Here is a 16,433-nt window from a genome sequence, read left to right as displayed (position 1 = left end):
GACATTATTTATGGATAACTTAAGACATAAAAAGCTACATTTTCTTACACAATTTGTTGAGTGTAGAAAAATCCAACTGGTTTTTAAAATGTGGGCTTGTACATATAATTACATTTTTTAAAAACAGGTTTAGTGAAACCCCAGAAAAACACTGTCAGACTGTAAGCGTTTTATATTATTGTATTTTCATTCAGTAATGTTTACTCAATCAATGATTTGTGTGTCTTTTTAAAGTTAATATAGTTGCATATAGCTGCCAAAGACCATAGTTGTCTAAGCACCAACACGTTTGTTTTCCGTTGTGGTTGTTTAAAGATGCTGTGAGCACACAGGTACTGTAGTTTACGAGACCGTGAGAGTTTGTAATTCAGAATGAAAAAAGTGTGTTGCTTCTAGTTTGACAGGAGAGAAGTGTTGGTGGCTTGGATTCCACACAGAGAAAAGCTCTGGGAAAATGTACGTAGAGCTGTGCTGTCAATTGCAACAGAGCAAAGCACTGAGGTGATCGTGTTTCTTCCATACCAACATTGAGGACAAAGGTGGAATAAGACAGAAACCCAAGTGGCATTTGATGGAAGAAGATTGGAAAATTACTGGAGTTTCCCATATACACTGAACTTGTTCACGTGTTCATGTGTTCATTGGACTATGAAAGGACAATAAGCTGGTGCACATTAACTCAGAAATAGACATTTCATTTTAACCTTTGGCATAAACTATCAAGCAAGCGCCAACTGTTGCAGTATATAATGACAGGGGTAGCAAGGAGTTGAATTAGTGATGACATTATTTTATGTCACAACTATATCACTGCCTGTTGTTTCCTGCAAGTAGCAAATGATGGTGAGGTGTTTGCTGGCTTGTAACCAGTTACTTTCTCCCAATGAGCAACGATGGTGTTGAACTATATGTGCAGTTCAGTTGAACAAGTTAATGTGTTGTTTAAAAGCATTGGACATTGGGATGCACTAAACATGACGATCCCAGCAGAAATTCCGACACACTCACACAAGAGTATTTTGCCATCTTAAGGCCGGAAAGAACCATCCCCCTCATACCGTAGGGGTTTGACCCGACTCCACATACACAGTCTTCTATTACGTGAAGACAAATTGCCCAAGTCCATTGATGGTCTTCCCCAGGAGGGAGACAGAGGTCGCGAGGATCAAGCGGCACACACGGATCGCCGAGGAATAAGTCGAACTGGAGCCAGTAAATAGATGAAAGCCTAACATAAGAAGAGTGAGCACGAGCAGCAGGCTGTGTGCCCTCGCTGCTCAAAAGACCTGCCATGAAAAAAGCGTGCATCTCCAGGGGACGGAAAGACGGAGGAGTGAGCGAGGAGAGGTGAGGGAGGGTTGCTCATAAAAACAACCACTTGTTTTCTCACCGCGGGCTTCAACTACAGATTTGCTTCCTGCTGCTCCCTCTGCTTTCCTGCTGCTCACACTCGGTGGAAAATTCACCTTCAGTGGCGAGAAAATGTCCCGTAGAACCGGTGAGGTCAAACGTCGGCTTCACACTGACCTTAAGGCCAATTATAAACAATATCAATCTTTCCAGTGAAGGCTTTACAAAGAGGCACGTTACTCCGGAATCATCCACGCTTTTCCAGGGCCCTACATTTACGCGGTTATACAGGATTTATAACAATGAAATAAGTCATTCATGCGGCGACGTCTGATGAACTTATTTATTTATATATTTGTAACTGTTTGTCTAAACCTGTGAAACGTAATGATTCAAAAACGAGGTTTGGAAGAGAGAAATACAGTGGAAAAACCAATCCTCAGCTCTACAGTCGGTTCAGGCCCCACTGATTTTGAAGTGCCTGGAGGACATTTACATTTCATAAGCTTTGGTTTGATGATTACTGGCACTATTCTGGGGTTTGGTAAAGGAGTGACTCAACAAAGCACAATGTGAAGGAAAAAATTGGACCCCTGAGGAGTCTGTAAATTACAGATATGACACCTGTGGAAGAAAAGCGCAGCATAGAACAAGGTCGAAAGAAGAAGAAAGTTAAAATTACGTAGAGGGGGTTTTATTCAAGTGATTTGTTTTAGTGTGGAAATAATAAGCTAACATGGCAGGTGCTTGCATAGTTACTGGTTTAACCTTTGTGAAATGTATTTATTTATAAAATAATTATAATGGCGAATGGGAAAAAAATCATGCAATTTTTCATTATACATTTTCAGTACGGTAGTCCCTGTTTTAGTAAGTTTGCATCAGGTGGTTTAAACTACCAGCAGATATAAATGAATGTATATTTAAGATCAGAGAAAAGGTCAGATGAAAATGCTTCACAATAGAAAAAAAAGATTAAGTACGACATGTTGTTTAATGCCTGAAATATGTTGATTGATAATATATATATTTATTTTAAATCATTTTAAAATAGGTTTTATTTAAAATCATAAAAGCACATTTTTGCAAGGATCTGTTTTTCCTCCACATCATATTGTATACTTTGAATGACAAGAAACGTTGTTAAAATGTATATTTTTTTGAGGAGGAGGAGAGGGGGTTATATTTAATATATCATTTGATATTTCTGGATGAATAGCAGAGATGTTCTGATATGACTTCATGAATGCTGAATACATGCAGGCGATTGCCCACATCTGCTTTATATTTTTGTATAATTTTATTTTCAAGAAACAAAACACATTTGGAAACATTGTGGGTTTTGTCTCGACTTCGTCAACAGGTTTTCCAACTCCAGACTCAATTCCAGATCAACACTATGGTGATGTTTACTAATATTCAGGTATGAATGAAGCGTAAACAAAGAAAAAGTGTAATCAGTTCAATACACTATTCATTGCTGAAAGTAACCAGCAAAGGCAATGCGATCTTCACTCTATGGTAAGTGTAGACACTATAGAGGCAGCAAGACAAATAGCAAGACTTGCCATGTAGGAGTGATAGCCATAAATAGTTTTCCTTCACCCTGTTGGGTGAGTGGCTCGTGCCTCTGTGGAGCAAGTGCTGGTGGCACAAATCAAATTCAATTAAATGAATTTCAGCGTCGGGGGGGGAAAAAAAGCAGCCCGTTATCAACTGTACTCATTTGCACACACTGACCTTGGAACTGCACACAAATTAGCATTCCGAGAGCTTGAGGGAGACGAAGCACAGAACCACAGTGGGTGGGATATAATCGAAACGAATTGTAGGAAGAGAAGGTGAGAGGAAGAAGGAAAGAGACAAAGAAATATGAGATTAAAGTGGGGAACTGCCTCTCTCCAAGAGTCTGTCCAACGCTTAAGCCTTCATCAAACTTCTGCAAACAACTGCACACTTCATAAATCATAGCTGTTGGGATGAACGGCTCCGTGAAAGCAATCCAATAGCGGGGATGGAACTCGCAGCGACCTTTACCAGTGGCCATCGAAGGCCTTCAGCTGCTCCGCCGGTCCAGACGAGAGCCTCATTGTCATTCTAGGTCAGACTACGATTACTGATGATGAGGAGCTGATAAGAAAGATTCAGTCTGACCGAGGGCAAGGTCGCCTCCCGATGGGACGCATGCAGATGTGATGAGACAGGGCTGCTCAACACACACTTCATGTGAGAACAGCTAAGCGTGAAAAAAAAAAAACCAAAGAGGAAGACAAGGAATCTGAAATACAAATAAAACACTCTGATATTAACCATACACATTTTCAGTTGGTGCCAACATCAACCCTTTTCTACAGAAAAGAACTGAACCATCAACTGTCGAAATAACATATGTAGTTCAATCAAATTATCCGTCACGGATTGCGTGTACTGCGCGACGCGCCAACGCAACACTCGCACTTTAGCTGTAAGTGCTGGTCCTGGCTGATGCATGTTAGCCGGTCATAATTTAATAGCAGATTGGGGCGGATGAGGTACATCCAGGTACAACAATATATATCAATATTTTCATCTGTTGATTTTTATTGTGGAAGGAGTCATTTCTGTGGGGAGTTTGGATCTTCTCCCCCAGCTTGCATGGGTTAACTCTGGTTTCTTCCCACAGTTCAAGGAGGTTGAGTACTCCAGATTGTCTGTAGGTGCGAGTGGGAATGGTTGTCTCCGTGATAGGCTGGCAACAAAGGGTGGTGTCCCCCGCCTCACACCTGAAGTGCCCAGCTCCAGGCCCCCACCAACCCCAGAAGGGAATAGGTATAAGAAGACGAATGAATGTGTCTCCTACAGCAACGCGTTGGAAACATTATACCGACTAATGCCTTCAAGACTCAGTCACCCATTAACACAGTTGCAGTGTCTATTTATAGAGACCCAGGAGAGAGGGTAATCGTTTATTAATAGTTTTTCACTCGTATCATTGGTTGTTGTTCAGTAGAAGGCCAAAATAGCAGGCAAAGTGCACAGAAAATGCACAGGGAGAGCAGCACAGAAATAAGCTAAAAGGAGCGTGTTGTTTGGAATAAAACAAGTAACAAAATGGCAATTCCAGTTCATGCACACCCTAAACTGCTTTGGTTTTTGTTGTTCTTGTTCTGCAGAAGACGCAGGGAGAAGCAGAAACCTGGGCATTAATATAGATGAATGGTAGAAAAAGTAAGAGCAGCACACTAAAGCAGAAAGACACATAAGTCAGAAAAAAAAAATAAAAATCAAACAAAAACGCCAAGCTGGAAAATTCACAAAGCCGCACAGATGTAATAAAAATTTCTTGTTTTCTATTAAATTGATGCCACATCGATGTATAATAAACACAACCTCAGCATATTGCTGTTTGTGTGTCACATTCAGTTTTCCTGCGCTGGTACACTTACCCTCACTGTTTCAGTTTTCATTTTGTTTATTTATTTATTTTTAAATGTCTTCAAAATGTTTCTCGCCCTCTCAAATCTGTTCCAATTCTTTTCTCTCCTGCAGGCAACAAACATACTTCTCTTGATCTTGGATGATCTTATTATATATCTGTGAAAAGAAACTTTTATCCAACGCGACAACATGGGCATCAAACTCAAGGGGTCAAACAAAAAAATGCTTGATCTGAATCACAAATGAGAGCAGAGGTTACATCAGGAACTTTTGTATTTTGAAAATAACTTTCAGCTCTGCAGATGCCAGAGTTTTTGAGGACCAGATTTACTCATGAAATAAGGCGCAGGAAATATAAGAACTGTTCTTCGCGCCTTTACAATACGTTTAGAATGTGAGATGAAATGTTGCTTACAATGCAATATTGAATAATGCAAAGACACATACAGGGGTTGGACAAAATAATGGAAACACCTTAAAGCTTTTTTTAGCTTAACATCATTCATGAATACATTTTCAATTTACAAAATGGTCATATTCTATATTGAGAATTGTTGGCATTTGAAAGTGAAGTCCCTGGGTCAACCTGCACCCGAGGGTCACAAAACTATTGTAACGTCAACTAAATGATATACTTTACGTTGCGTCCTTACACACAAAACCCTCAGAAGAGAAACTGACTGTTTGAATTTTTAATAAAGGGCAGGGGGGGGACTGACACACGACTGTTTCCAGCAGCTCGTGACAAGCCCCATGAATAAGCAGCACACACGTGATGGAACCAAATGAGCAGAGGAGAGGTGAAACCTGTTGCACTTACATTCGACTGCTGGGTGGAATCTTGCGTCCGTCTCTGAACCAGGTGACTTGAGGCTGAGGGAAGCTGCGGATCCGTGGCGCCAGGATGACAGCGCCCATCCCTTGTGACACCGACTGGACTCGTTCCCCCTCTTCAAAACTTCCCATGACTACACAGAGAGCACACGAGTAAAAAGACTGAAACAATCACAGGAGCTTCTCAAATCTGCCGACACAAGCTTCTGAAACGCTGCAGTGGCCCCGCAGTGATGGACAGCACAGTGTTGTTACCATGGCTACCACGCTTCATTAAGACAGAAAGCAGAAGTAATGACTCGCAGAGGGACACAGTGGGAACACTAAATTGACTCATATTCATATTCCAATGCCTCCTGTGTGGATGCAATCAGTCTTGATCAGCCGTTAAATGTGGGCATTACTCAACGTAGTAGATGACCACCTCTGTCGCGATTCTATTATCTGCTAATACGTTTGCTAGCACAAGTCTATCCCTCCCCAGGATCATTATCTCTCATGAGCCGACAAAAAAATTGGCACCAATATTCCGACTGTGTGTTCTTGCTGCTAAATGAGAGATATGGGCGGCTTCTCCGATGGATTCCATTTCAACTTGGGTTCGATCTCTACGCCGAACAACTGCCGCGGCAATTGGCTGATAATAGCAGCCAGTCCGTGTTATTGTCTAAACAAAGCGTGGACAGCAAGCAGTGGCGGATAAATATCTAAAGATTTGTTCTTCATTAGAGTCGAAAGTAGAGAACTGTGATGTCAATGGAAAATCACATCAAACACACAATTACGCAGCAGCACCATTTTGAAATCATATCTGTGAAAAATGTACAGATATCAGGCTTTGAACTGGAGCGTGTCAAACCAAATCCTTCAGCTTTTATGTTTGTCTTTTCAAGGGAGAAAATACAATCTGCTTTTGTTGCACAGCAGGATGAAGGGGTGTCGTCTTGATTAAAAAGGAAGACGCAAATGCAGTCGAGGCAGAGATGGGAAATTGATCTGGAGCTGTACATTAAACACTCACTGTGTGATTCTACATCGACTGAAGTTCACACAGTGGCAGGAAGAGATCAAATATACGTGGGCACCAGAGGGATCCAAGTATAGGGGTGGATCTGGAAGGAACTTTGATTGTACTGTAGGCCACACACGCGTGTTAGATGAAACTCAGCCGGAGTCTTCAGACATGACAGAACTCATTCAATAGTCCTTTGAATGAGCCTCCTATGGACAGCTAGTCCTTTATCTGAGGCAGATCAAACCTGTATTGGTGGTCCACATTGTATGGGATGTGCCATTATTTTAACTGAATTATTGGGGAAATGAAAATCCTCACAATTGATTTGTCAATTTCAGACGCATCAGATGAATGTTTGTGTCATTTGGTCATGTGTGGGATTTAAGTCTTATACAGTTTAAATTACACATCTACTTTGTTAAGTTATGTCATGTATTATTGTCATTAATAAGGTGTCAGAAGTCAGTGGTTGAACAACGAGGCGAGGAAGTGTTGCAACTACAGTTTGGTGATACGGGTAAAATAAAGAAAATAAATAAATAAAAATAAACAGTTAGCTTGGTGGCTTATGCTACAAAGCAACTGCACAACCCTCGGTGAAAGTTGCCAAACACAGCAACTTTGTTTCCACTTTGTGTGTTAGTGTCTTAACATTTCAACAGCACGTTTATTAGGACTGTCGAAACCATGTGACACACTCTTTATTTGATAACTTTCCTCCTTGTCTGTCGTGCCAAGTTTCATGTGAGATCATCTTTCATCTGCATGTGACCCTTCAGTGCGTACAGTGTGATTTTAAGCCTCCACGTAGCATTTACAGTAACTTATCAGACATTGTCTAAACATTCGATTGTCAGATTTCTTTGGTGGCTGGCGAGGATGCGTCGCCAAGTTGCCGGCGAGTCTGTGTCTAATCTAGATACAAGGTGATCATCCAGAAATATTTCAAATGTATTTCTTGTGATCGATTAACCGATCAGCTCATACTGACACCGTGTTCATTTTGAAATTCTAAAATGATTAAAATGAATACGTAAATGAATGAAAAGTAAAAGTCATGGAATCAGGGCAATGTAACTTAATAAACCAATGTACTTACAAGCGACTTGCACTTCCGTTCGTCTCTGAAGCAGAGCACCCACGCGATTTCTGACGATGCAGCGATAGAATCCGGCGTGGGAGCGATCAAGCGACGGAATTAGATACCTGTGAACATAGAAAACAAGGTTCATTTCTAAACACTGTACTAAATATAGGTATCACGCACGTGTAAAGCTGCAAATGAGTTCAACATCTGTGCTCTGATAACGGTCAGCCAGGACGTCACAGCTTATTCTTGGCGATTAGAACCACCTCACAAGGGTCTCACTAAGCTTTGGTGCCTCACGCATCGACGGACACACACATAATGTCCCCAATGCAAATAAACACAAATCTCCAGGGAGCAAGATTGAATCTGTGTTTTCTCCCTCCAAAACCTTGACTGATGTGACGTTGGCAGTACTGCTGTTAACCTTCTCATTCGGCACATTTCCAAAGAGAAATGGGTTCAGTTTCTGCAAAAAAATGCATGTTTGAGTCCCCTTCATCAAAACATGTGCATTCTTCAACTATATTAAGGTGTTAAAGGAAGCACACCAAAGCAGGAAGTTACAAGCCTTTCAAGGTTTACCCCTCCAGAATCAGGCACACCAAACCAACCCATGCCACGACAACATCAGTGTGGATGATAAAAGAAGCTTTGAGAGATGCTCACGGTCGAAAACCTCATGTTCTGAACAAACTTCAGTCTGTTGAACTGATGACTTGTCCCATTGAAAATTCAGCTTCGGGCGCATCACTTGAACTAAAATGATTTCAATCTCATCTTCTTACCAACACCTACCAACGTGATTCATGCCCATTTAAAGCACAGCTCCACCACATGAATAGCTCCCAGTTACGGCAGCTTATTGATTCTGATGCTCTGCATTGGTTCCACCTCTCAAAAAAGCCAGGTTTATCTCAAAGTGAATCCGGATCTCATTTCATTTTGAGCGGAATGAAAAAGTCGACAGAGTGACATTCCAAACAGGCGTGGGATATGCAATTAAATGCTTTTTGTAGGCACTCGATTTACCCGCAAACTGCTTAACTGGTGGCAGAGACACTTAAGGGGTGTGTTTGAGGAGAGCAGGGCATGTAGACGGTGAATTCGCCTGGAGCGGCTTGTACATGTTTAATTAAAGTCCCTCTGGCACGGCACACTCTTGTCAAAATAAATATGTCGAGTTGAAGTCAGACATGGTTTCTAAGGGAGCGTGCAATATGTTTTTTAATGAGCGCTCTGAAATAATATGAAAAATAGGTTGTAGCACATCAAACATACAGGACATCCCTGAAGCCTCTTTACCATTGAAAACAAAAATCACATTACAAAGGTCATTGCTCATGAGCGAATTTGTTGTACCATACCATGGTTAGCAACGGTATTAATCATACACCAATAACATCGGCAATGATTATTTCAATTCTTTCAGTAATTCACTGAAAATGTTTTAGGGTTTTATGGCATGTAAAATTTTACACACACAAAATCTTTTTTATTATGTGTGTTGAAGACTTTGACAATCGGCCACAGCTTTGACAGCAAAGCTCACATAACAAACACATCTCAAAACAGGGAGAAAAAAACCCAAGTGATATCAAACTTCATTAACCGCAGTGTCAGTTGATGCCGAGTGAGTAAATGAGTTTGCAGGCTGAAGTGTGCTGAGAGTTAATCAACTCATCAGCAGTGTTTATTAATGATGTGCGCCTGCTTCCGTGTGCGCCATCAACTAAATAAACACCATTTTGTGATAATAATAGAGCAAAGCAATCTACAGGGGGCTGAGCGAACGAGGGAGGTAGAGACATTGGGTTAGAAATAGCTGACAGGTGGAGGCGACTCCCATGTGCAGGAGTGGAGTTTGAAATCATGTGTACCAGGATGGAAAAAATGAATTCAGTATAGAGATATATTTTTAGAAGCAATTTAGTTCAGCCAAGACTGTGTAAAGTGAAAATGTTCAATACAAACTCAATGGAAGTGTGGCCAGAAATAAGACACGACTCCCTCAATGAAACCACATGACTAATTTTCATCAATATCAAATAACAAAATCACTTATGAAAAAAAAAAACAAACAAACAACAATGTACAAATATTGTCACGAACCCCCTCCGTCTGGTCATATTGTTTTGGACTGCTTCCTGCTCCCATCCTTTCTCTCCTCCTCTCTTCCAGGATTGGGGGGCTTCCTCTTCCTACCGTGGACTTCTTGCCATGCACTTTGACTTTGTGAGTTTTTCCTGATCCATCGCCTTTGTTTTCCAGTGTGTTTGTGCCCGTTCTCCGTGGTTCCTCTCCCCACAGTCCTGTGGACTTACGCCGTGTCTTGGACTCTGGTTGAGTTACGCTCATGGACGCTCGTTTTGGCTTCTGATTTCCCGGACTTCAAACAAAAATTTTGAGATTTTTTTAATTCTGATTTCGAACGAAAATCCAGAACTCGAACGGCCCTGAAAAAAGCCGGAAAAAACATAACGTGCGCGGACCGATCAGCTGACCCACGACGCGCTTTGTTATTGTGTATAACGCATGTATGCAGAAGTGTCCCGTTCGATACATTTACTGACTGTTTCTTCTTCATATTGAGGTGTAAAACCTTTCCTGTCTCCGCACTGGACCGTGGTAGAGTGTCACAGGGGAGGTGCTGGAGCGCACACTCCAGGGTTTGATGTCCTGTTGTGGGCTGGAGCTCAGACAGGGATGAGGCGAGTCTGGGACAGAGCGTTACTTGGTTTATGACTTTGTCACAGCCAAACTGCACAGAAGCGCACATTCAGAGCTGGACACGCACCGGGCACCTCTTCACTTCTGGAGAGACGTCACTCACTCGGCAACCCCTCCCACATGCAGCGGCCACACACATAGAGGAACAGCGCACCTGCAGCAGACACTCTACATTCACTCCTACAAAAGACTATTTTAAGGCTTGGAACGCATTATTTCTTTTTCCATTCATTGTAATGGGAAAAATTGATTCAGATTTCGAACAATTTGCTTCTGGAACGGCTGTCTGGAATGGATTGTGATCGAGAACCGAGGTGCCACTGTAGAGAGTAATTCTGTTCGTGCATTGTATTTTTTGTTCATTGTTTTTGAGGTTGACTATATTTGAGTTGTTTTATGAAATTGTTGGATCGGTTTCTGACTCCTCCTTGCTGCATGTGGTCACCCGTAAATCACTACAAATATTAAAATATTACGGCAACATGAACAAATGACACAATCATGAAATGGTTAAACATTTACTGGATTATATGAATGACATATTTTATTTTGTAATTCAATATAATTATACATACTGTACAGTGTTTTTGTAATTTTTATTTATTTATTTATTTATTTTTTACAATGAAAAGACCAGCTTGTAATGTCAACGATAAAAAAATATAATATCAGTACCACCAAAGAAAAAGGACAGAATCATAAAAGCAAGTGTCGAGCAAATGAAAGCCTTTGCACCGTGGTTTGACTTGTTATCTGACACTGGCCTCACGTGAGTTGACCAGGAGGTTTATCCTTTCATTATCCTGTCTTTCAGTCTCTCCTTTATAATGCATATGATTAACCTTTTCAGAGCTATGGGTGTTGTCTGGTGCAGGAGTCGAGGTGAGAGTCATCAGCCGCCTGCTGAGCCGGACAGAAATTGACTGATGTTCTGTGGTCAGCAGGCGGTCTGAGACTGAATGAATTCCAATGAATTCCAGCGAAAAAAAACAAAAGAAATAGGGATTAAAACGGTTGCATACGCACGTTATCTAAACAGTTCAAACTCAAGAAAAGCAATGATGTAGGAGCTTAAAAACAACAAACAAACTTGAGCTAAAATATAGTGACAATTGATTGCTCCTTATAGGTCTGAACAATGGCAAACCTGGCAACCCACTCCACCTAAAATCTGGCAGCCTGCTTAGACATGTTCAGAGGGGTCTCAGCATGACTTCAGCCAGCCATCAGACCTAGTCGGAGCTAATTCAAGTGAATGATACATCTCCTATACTCTTATAGAGCGCACTGGAATTTTACTCCCACCCACTAAATTTAAGAAGAAAACCAGATCCTGTTCAAACATAAGCCGTACCGGTCGATAAGCCGCAGGTTCAGGGGTGCTGTCTGCGCTGTAGTCAGTTCAGTGCCGCATCAAGAGTGAGGAAATACTGGAAACATGCTGCGCAATACGGAGCATCTTGATTTATCCACGCTGCTCTCTCTATAGGCAAGGTGCAGCTCTCCAGCCGGGATCGAGTCAGCGGCCAAAACCCGACATGCTGGGGTTCACGTCGGACTTTTGAGTCAAACTCACTTTGTCTTGAGACAGCGTCTCGTGTCTTTTATTCACATTAAAGTACTCAATATGCGCTGTTTTTGACCGCGTGCCCAAAGTTCCGACCCCTACTGCCAGTCTCATTGGCTGTATCTCGATTCCAGGCCTCAAAGGAGATCGACTCTGTTGACGGAGCTGTGGACACGCAGGTGAAAAAAAGCACATTTTCAGCTTCTATTAAAGTCCTATTAAAAGCCTCGGATTTCATCAATTTCAATCCCTCAAATTGATTTCAGCCTGTAAAAATCCATATATTAGCCATGCTGTTGTATAAGCCACAGGGCTCAGACTGCAAGAAAAAAGTAGCGGCTTATAGTCCGGAAATTACGGTATACTATATGTTTAGAAGACTTGAAGTCAATACCGCCTGCCAAAAAAAAAAAAATAAATAATCATAATAATTCCATGCTGAATCACAATCGCAATATTGTCAAACTATTTGATTCACCCACAATTGTACAGTCCTGGTCACATCACAACGTGAAACATTTTTATGATTTTTATGTTATTCAATCATACTTTCCTCTGTCTTGAGTCAGACAGTCTTATATAAAAAAGTGAAGCAGATCTGAATCATATGTATCAAAATTTGGAGTCGTTGATATGTAATTTAATGAACAGCATAAGTCATGACAACATTTAAGAAAACATTTAACAGTTCTTACTACCATTTTCAGACCAAAAAGATTTTATTCCTTACAGATTGCAGGTTTATTTTATTTTACTTTTAGTTGCTCGAAAGAAAGTGTTCACATAAATAAACGGCAAACAATTCTTTGTGAGCAAGAAGATGGGATAAAAGGGAAAAAGAAAGCAGCATCACCACACATGGACGGAATTTTAGAGCGTGACTGAAGTTTCATTCTCAAGTGACAATTATGATCAGTGACTCTGTGATCGTGCTTAAATGCAGCTTGACTGTTCAAGGTTGAAGATGCTTGTGCATTACAGCTGTGTTTGCCATCATTTTTCTTGTCTTCTCTGTCTCAGGTAATTCCATTTTCTGCTTTCATTGTCTCTTTCGATTTTCTTCCATCATCCTCTCCGTCTTTCTGATCTGATCTAAACTGATGGAGGCGTGTCAGTGACCGACGCTGCCCGGGAATACTGGATCAAATAATGTCTAACAAACTACAGGACAAAGTTTCACTCTCGTCCTGGTCTGTCTTTCCGATACCCCTCCACATACAACCCGTGACAGGTAACATGGACTTCTGGCTTTAGCAAAATCTACATACGGAGGTTTGGTCTTCAGGTCAAGAGGTAAACAGTGTAGACCTCAACCAAAGTGTTTTTTGCATTGCCACAATTGTAACTGTGGTTTTTGCAGCTAACTGACAACCAGGCCACGCCTTTCTCCAAACATGACAGTTGGGTCAGGTTCAGTCATGTCGGACCTTTGGCAGTCAGGGAAACACAGTGGACGATGGATGATATTGAGTCATGCATTGCTAAAGACAGTATCAAACTCATCATGCTTGATCCATGGTCTTGTTTATCCTTCTTTGGAACACACGCACTTCTTCATACACTCGGGATGATGCAACATAGATGTGCTCACAAAATTTTCTGATCTCAAATTTTGGAGGGACCAAACTTTCAGGAGGAGGTACGATCCAATACAAGGTAAAACAAGTGGTTGTACTGAGAGAGCGCACAAGTGTGAGAAGCAGCCACCACAGAGAGAAGTGCTTAACGCCACTGCGGCCTTGCTCTGAAATGTGTTTTGCAAAGTGAATTGGGGAACAAACAGCTGTGACTTCCAACAAAACCCTGACACCGAAAGACACGTAGAGTTTGCATATGCATAATAAAAAGTGCTCCTTCTTTTGTATGGTTTTGAGCATTCACTTCGATCACTTGATCACACAAAGAGCAAGCCAGTGAATAAGGACAGGACAAGGAAGGGGTTGAAAGAACAGGAACATATTGTATCGAGATATGAATCACTTTCTTTAAAATACATTCTTGTTTCCAGGCGTACGAAATAAAAAAAACATTGAATTCAGCTCTTCAACTATCAGCTACTGACCTTTTACATCCCTTGAAGAGTTGTTGGAAGAAACACAAACCAATATGAAACGAAATCAATGATGAGATCACCGGAGCAAATTTGAAGAAAATATATGTTGATGGTGACACGAATCCCCCTCCGTCTGTTCAGTTTGGTTTGGACTGATTCCTGCTACTGCCATTTTCTCCGCCTCTCTTCCAGGATTTCTTCCAGTTTTTGTTTTTTTTTTTCGCTCATGACCACTTGTTTTACCTTGTAGTGGATCACTTACAACCGGTGTCAGTTTGTCACATGTTTTCTCCCTGGTATGACCCGCCACGTTCGTCTCGACAGCCTTTGGGAACCTCGGACATTTTGCCAAGCACTTTTGTTTCCTGAGTTTTATTGACTGATCTCCTTTTTGTTTTTTCCTGTGTGTCTGTGACCCTGGTTCCTCTTACCCCCAATCCTGCGGACTCATTGCGCTTTCCTGGACTTGCTACGCGCTCACGGACGCTAGTTAATTCATTCGACTGTTTCTGTTTGTGATGTCTGGACTCTGTCGCCATCTCGCGTTGTGTTTTTGAATTACGTTTGTCTTTTCCGGCCCCCTTAGTTATTCATAGTAGTGTTCTTGTTTCTGTATTTCTGACATCCTCCTTTGAGATTAGAAGTTGAGTAGTTTTGTTATGACATTTTTTGGACTTTACCCACTGTGTCAGTCTCCTCCCTGCTGCACTTGGGTTACGTTCCCCACAGATGGAATGAATCACATGCGAAAGATAAAATGAGCCAAATTTATTCTGAAAATATGTGAGAAAAGTTCCCCAAATCAAACAAAATTAAATCCAATAGAAAAAAAAAAAATGAAAAAAAAAAAAGACGATTGTTCTGATTCATTGAAATAGAAGCCCTGACTTGGAAAAAAAAAATAAAAAAAGACTAACTAATAATAAGTTTCTATCAGGATATGGTAAAAAATATATCGACTCTTTATTGTTTATTAATAATGATGCTTGGGGAAAGGTCAGTGCCGTTGAACCGCAGCAAAGCACCAGAACACAAACAAGGAAGACTCCAGGGGTTTGCTGAATAATTAACTCCCATAAACGAAGTTTCAAGGGCTAATTGGAGGCCTAAACACTTGTAACGTTGGGTTAATTACCCCGGTGGTCTGCCTGCAGGAAGTGTTGAGGTCCTGAATCTCTCCGAGATCCAATGTAGTGATAAGATAAGAAATGTTAAAAAAACAAGCATCAACACTGCATTTTAAACGTGATGTAAGTTGTACACATTTTGAACCTATGTTTTCTAAAGTAAATAAAATATAAATAAATGAAAGAATGCCAAACCTATTATTGCAAATCGATGCTGTGGTCACAATTTTAATTTTTAATTTCTATATATAGTAGCAATATAGAGACTGGCATGACTGCTATATGTTTTCAAATCCACTCACTAAAGAAGCACTTATTTCTGCATTCCATAAAAAAAAAATCCAAAATACATATTTTATGTATTAATTGCAAGAAAAATAATTCCAAACAGATGCAAAATATACATGAAGCGCAACAGGCAAAACATGACAAAATTATGTAGCACCAGTCTTTGTAAATTTGTCTTGTACTTGACATGTAAAAACATAAATAACACAGTGCAGACCTCCTCTGCACACAAGAATGCTTGAGAAAAGCCACTCCGCAGTGCAGTTAAACCAGATGTTTGGGGTTATTTTTTTCAAATATTGTCTATGTACAGTCAGGTGATAATGCAATGAGATTATTATTACAGCTGCATCGATTCTTTGTTTTAATATTTGAATGCGTGTTCAGAGACATGAACCCAATATAGTGGCAATAGCACATACATTGCTTTCTTTTAAAGTTCTCAGTATTGAATTTTCATATGCAAACACATTATGCAGGTGAAACTTGCTTGTGGAGCACATTAACTATTAATAAGCTAATTACTAGCTTTGGTGTTAACACTCAATAATTAAGGCATTGTTTAAAGTGAACTTCTGCTGACTATTCAAGGGCAAAATACTGTCAACAAGTTGCACCAGTCCTGATTCATAAAAAGCAAATACACATAATTTGCAATAATATATGTTCCCTCATCTAATTTGTAATCATTACGCAACAAAGAAGGTGAAGGAAAACACAAAACTACACTCAAGGAAAAACATAAAAAATTTAAAACACACGGCACACCAATGAATAAAAACAAACATTAGAATTTGCGTTGAGTGAACAGGATTGTTGAGTGATGATGCGCCCTCCCTAAAGAGGGGTGGCGCTGTGACCGCGTGAATAGTTCCCATTCAACTGCCAATAGGATCTTTGAAGCTAACAGCAAGCAAGGAGACATTCTGACGTTCCGCTATATCGGAGTCGGTACAAAGTGACAT

The 16,433-nt window shown here is 40.7% G+C and overlaps 1 protein-coding gene across 7 annotated transcripts in view; it reads right to left on the bottom strand.

The window, feature by feature from the left end:
• The window catches only part of sdk2b (sidekick cell adhesion molecule 2b), a 235,910-nt gene that overhangs the window by 65,058 nt on the left and 154,419 nt on the right, over positions 1-16,433 (bottom strand). For all 7 annotated transcript variants that reach the window (XM_053854712.1, XM_053854715.1, XM_053854713.1 and 4 more), the window contains exons 3-4: positions 7,716-7,822; positions 5,588-5,735 (exon numbers count right to left, since the gene is read on the bottom strand). In XM_053854712.1, coding sequence (XP_053710687.1) covers positions 5,588-5,735; positions 7,716-7,822 — 255 coding nt within the window. The remainder of the gene's footprint in view (positions 1-5,587; positions 5,736-7,715; positions 7,823-16,433) is intronic.

This window comes from Synchiropus splendidus, chromosome 1 (assembly GCF_027744825.2).
Source record: "Synchiropus splendidus isolate RoL2022-P1 chromosome 1, RoL_Sspl_1.0, whole genome shotgun sequence".
Classification (NCBI taxonomy): domain Eukaryota; kingdom Metazoa; phylum Chordata; class Actinopteri; order Syngnathiformes; family Callionymidae; genus Synchiropus; species Synchiropus splendidus.
This window is presented reverse-complemented; position numbering and strand designations above follow the sequence as displayed.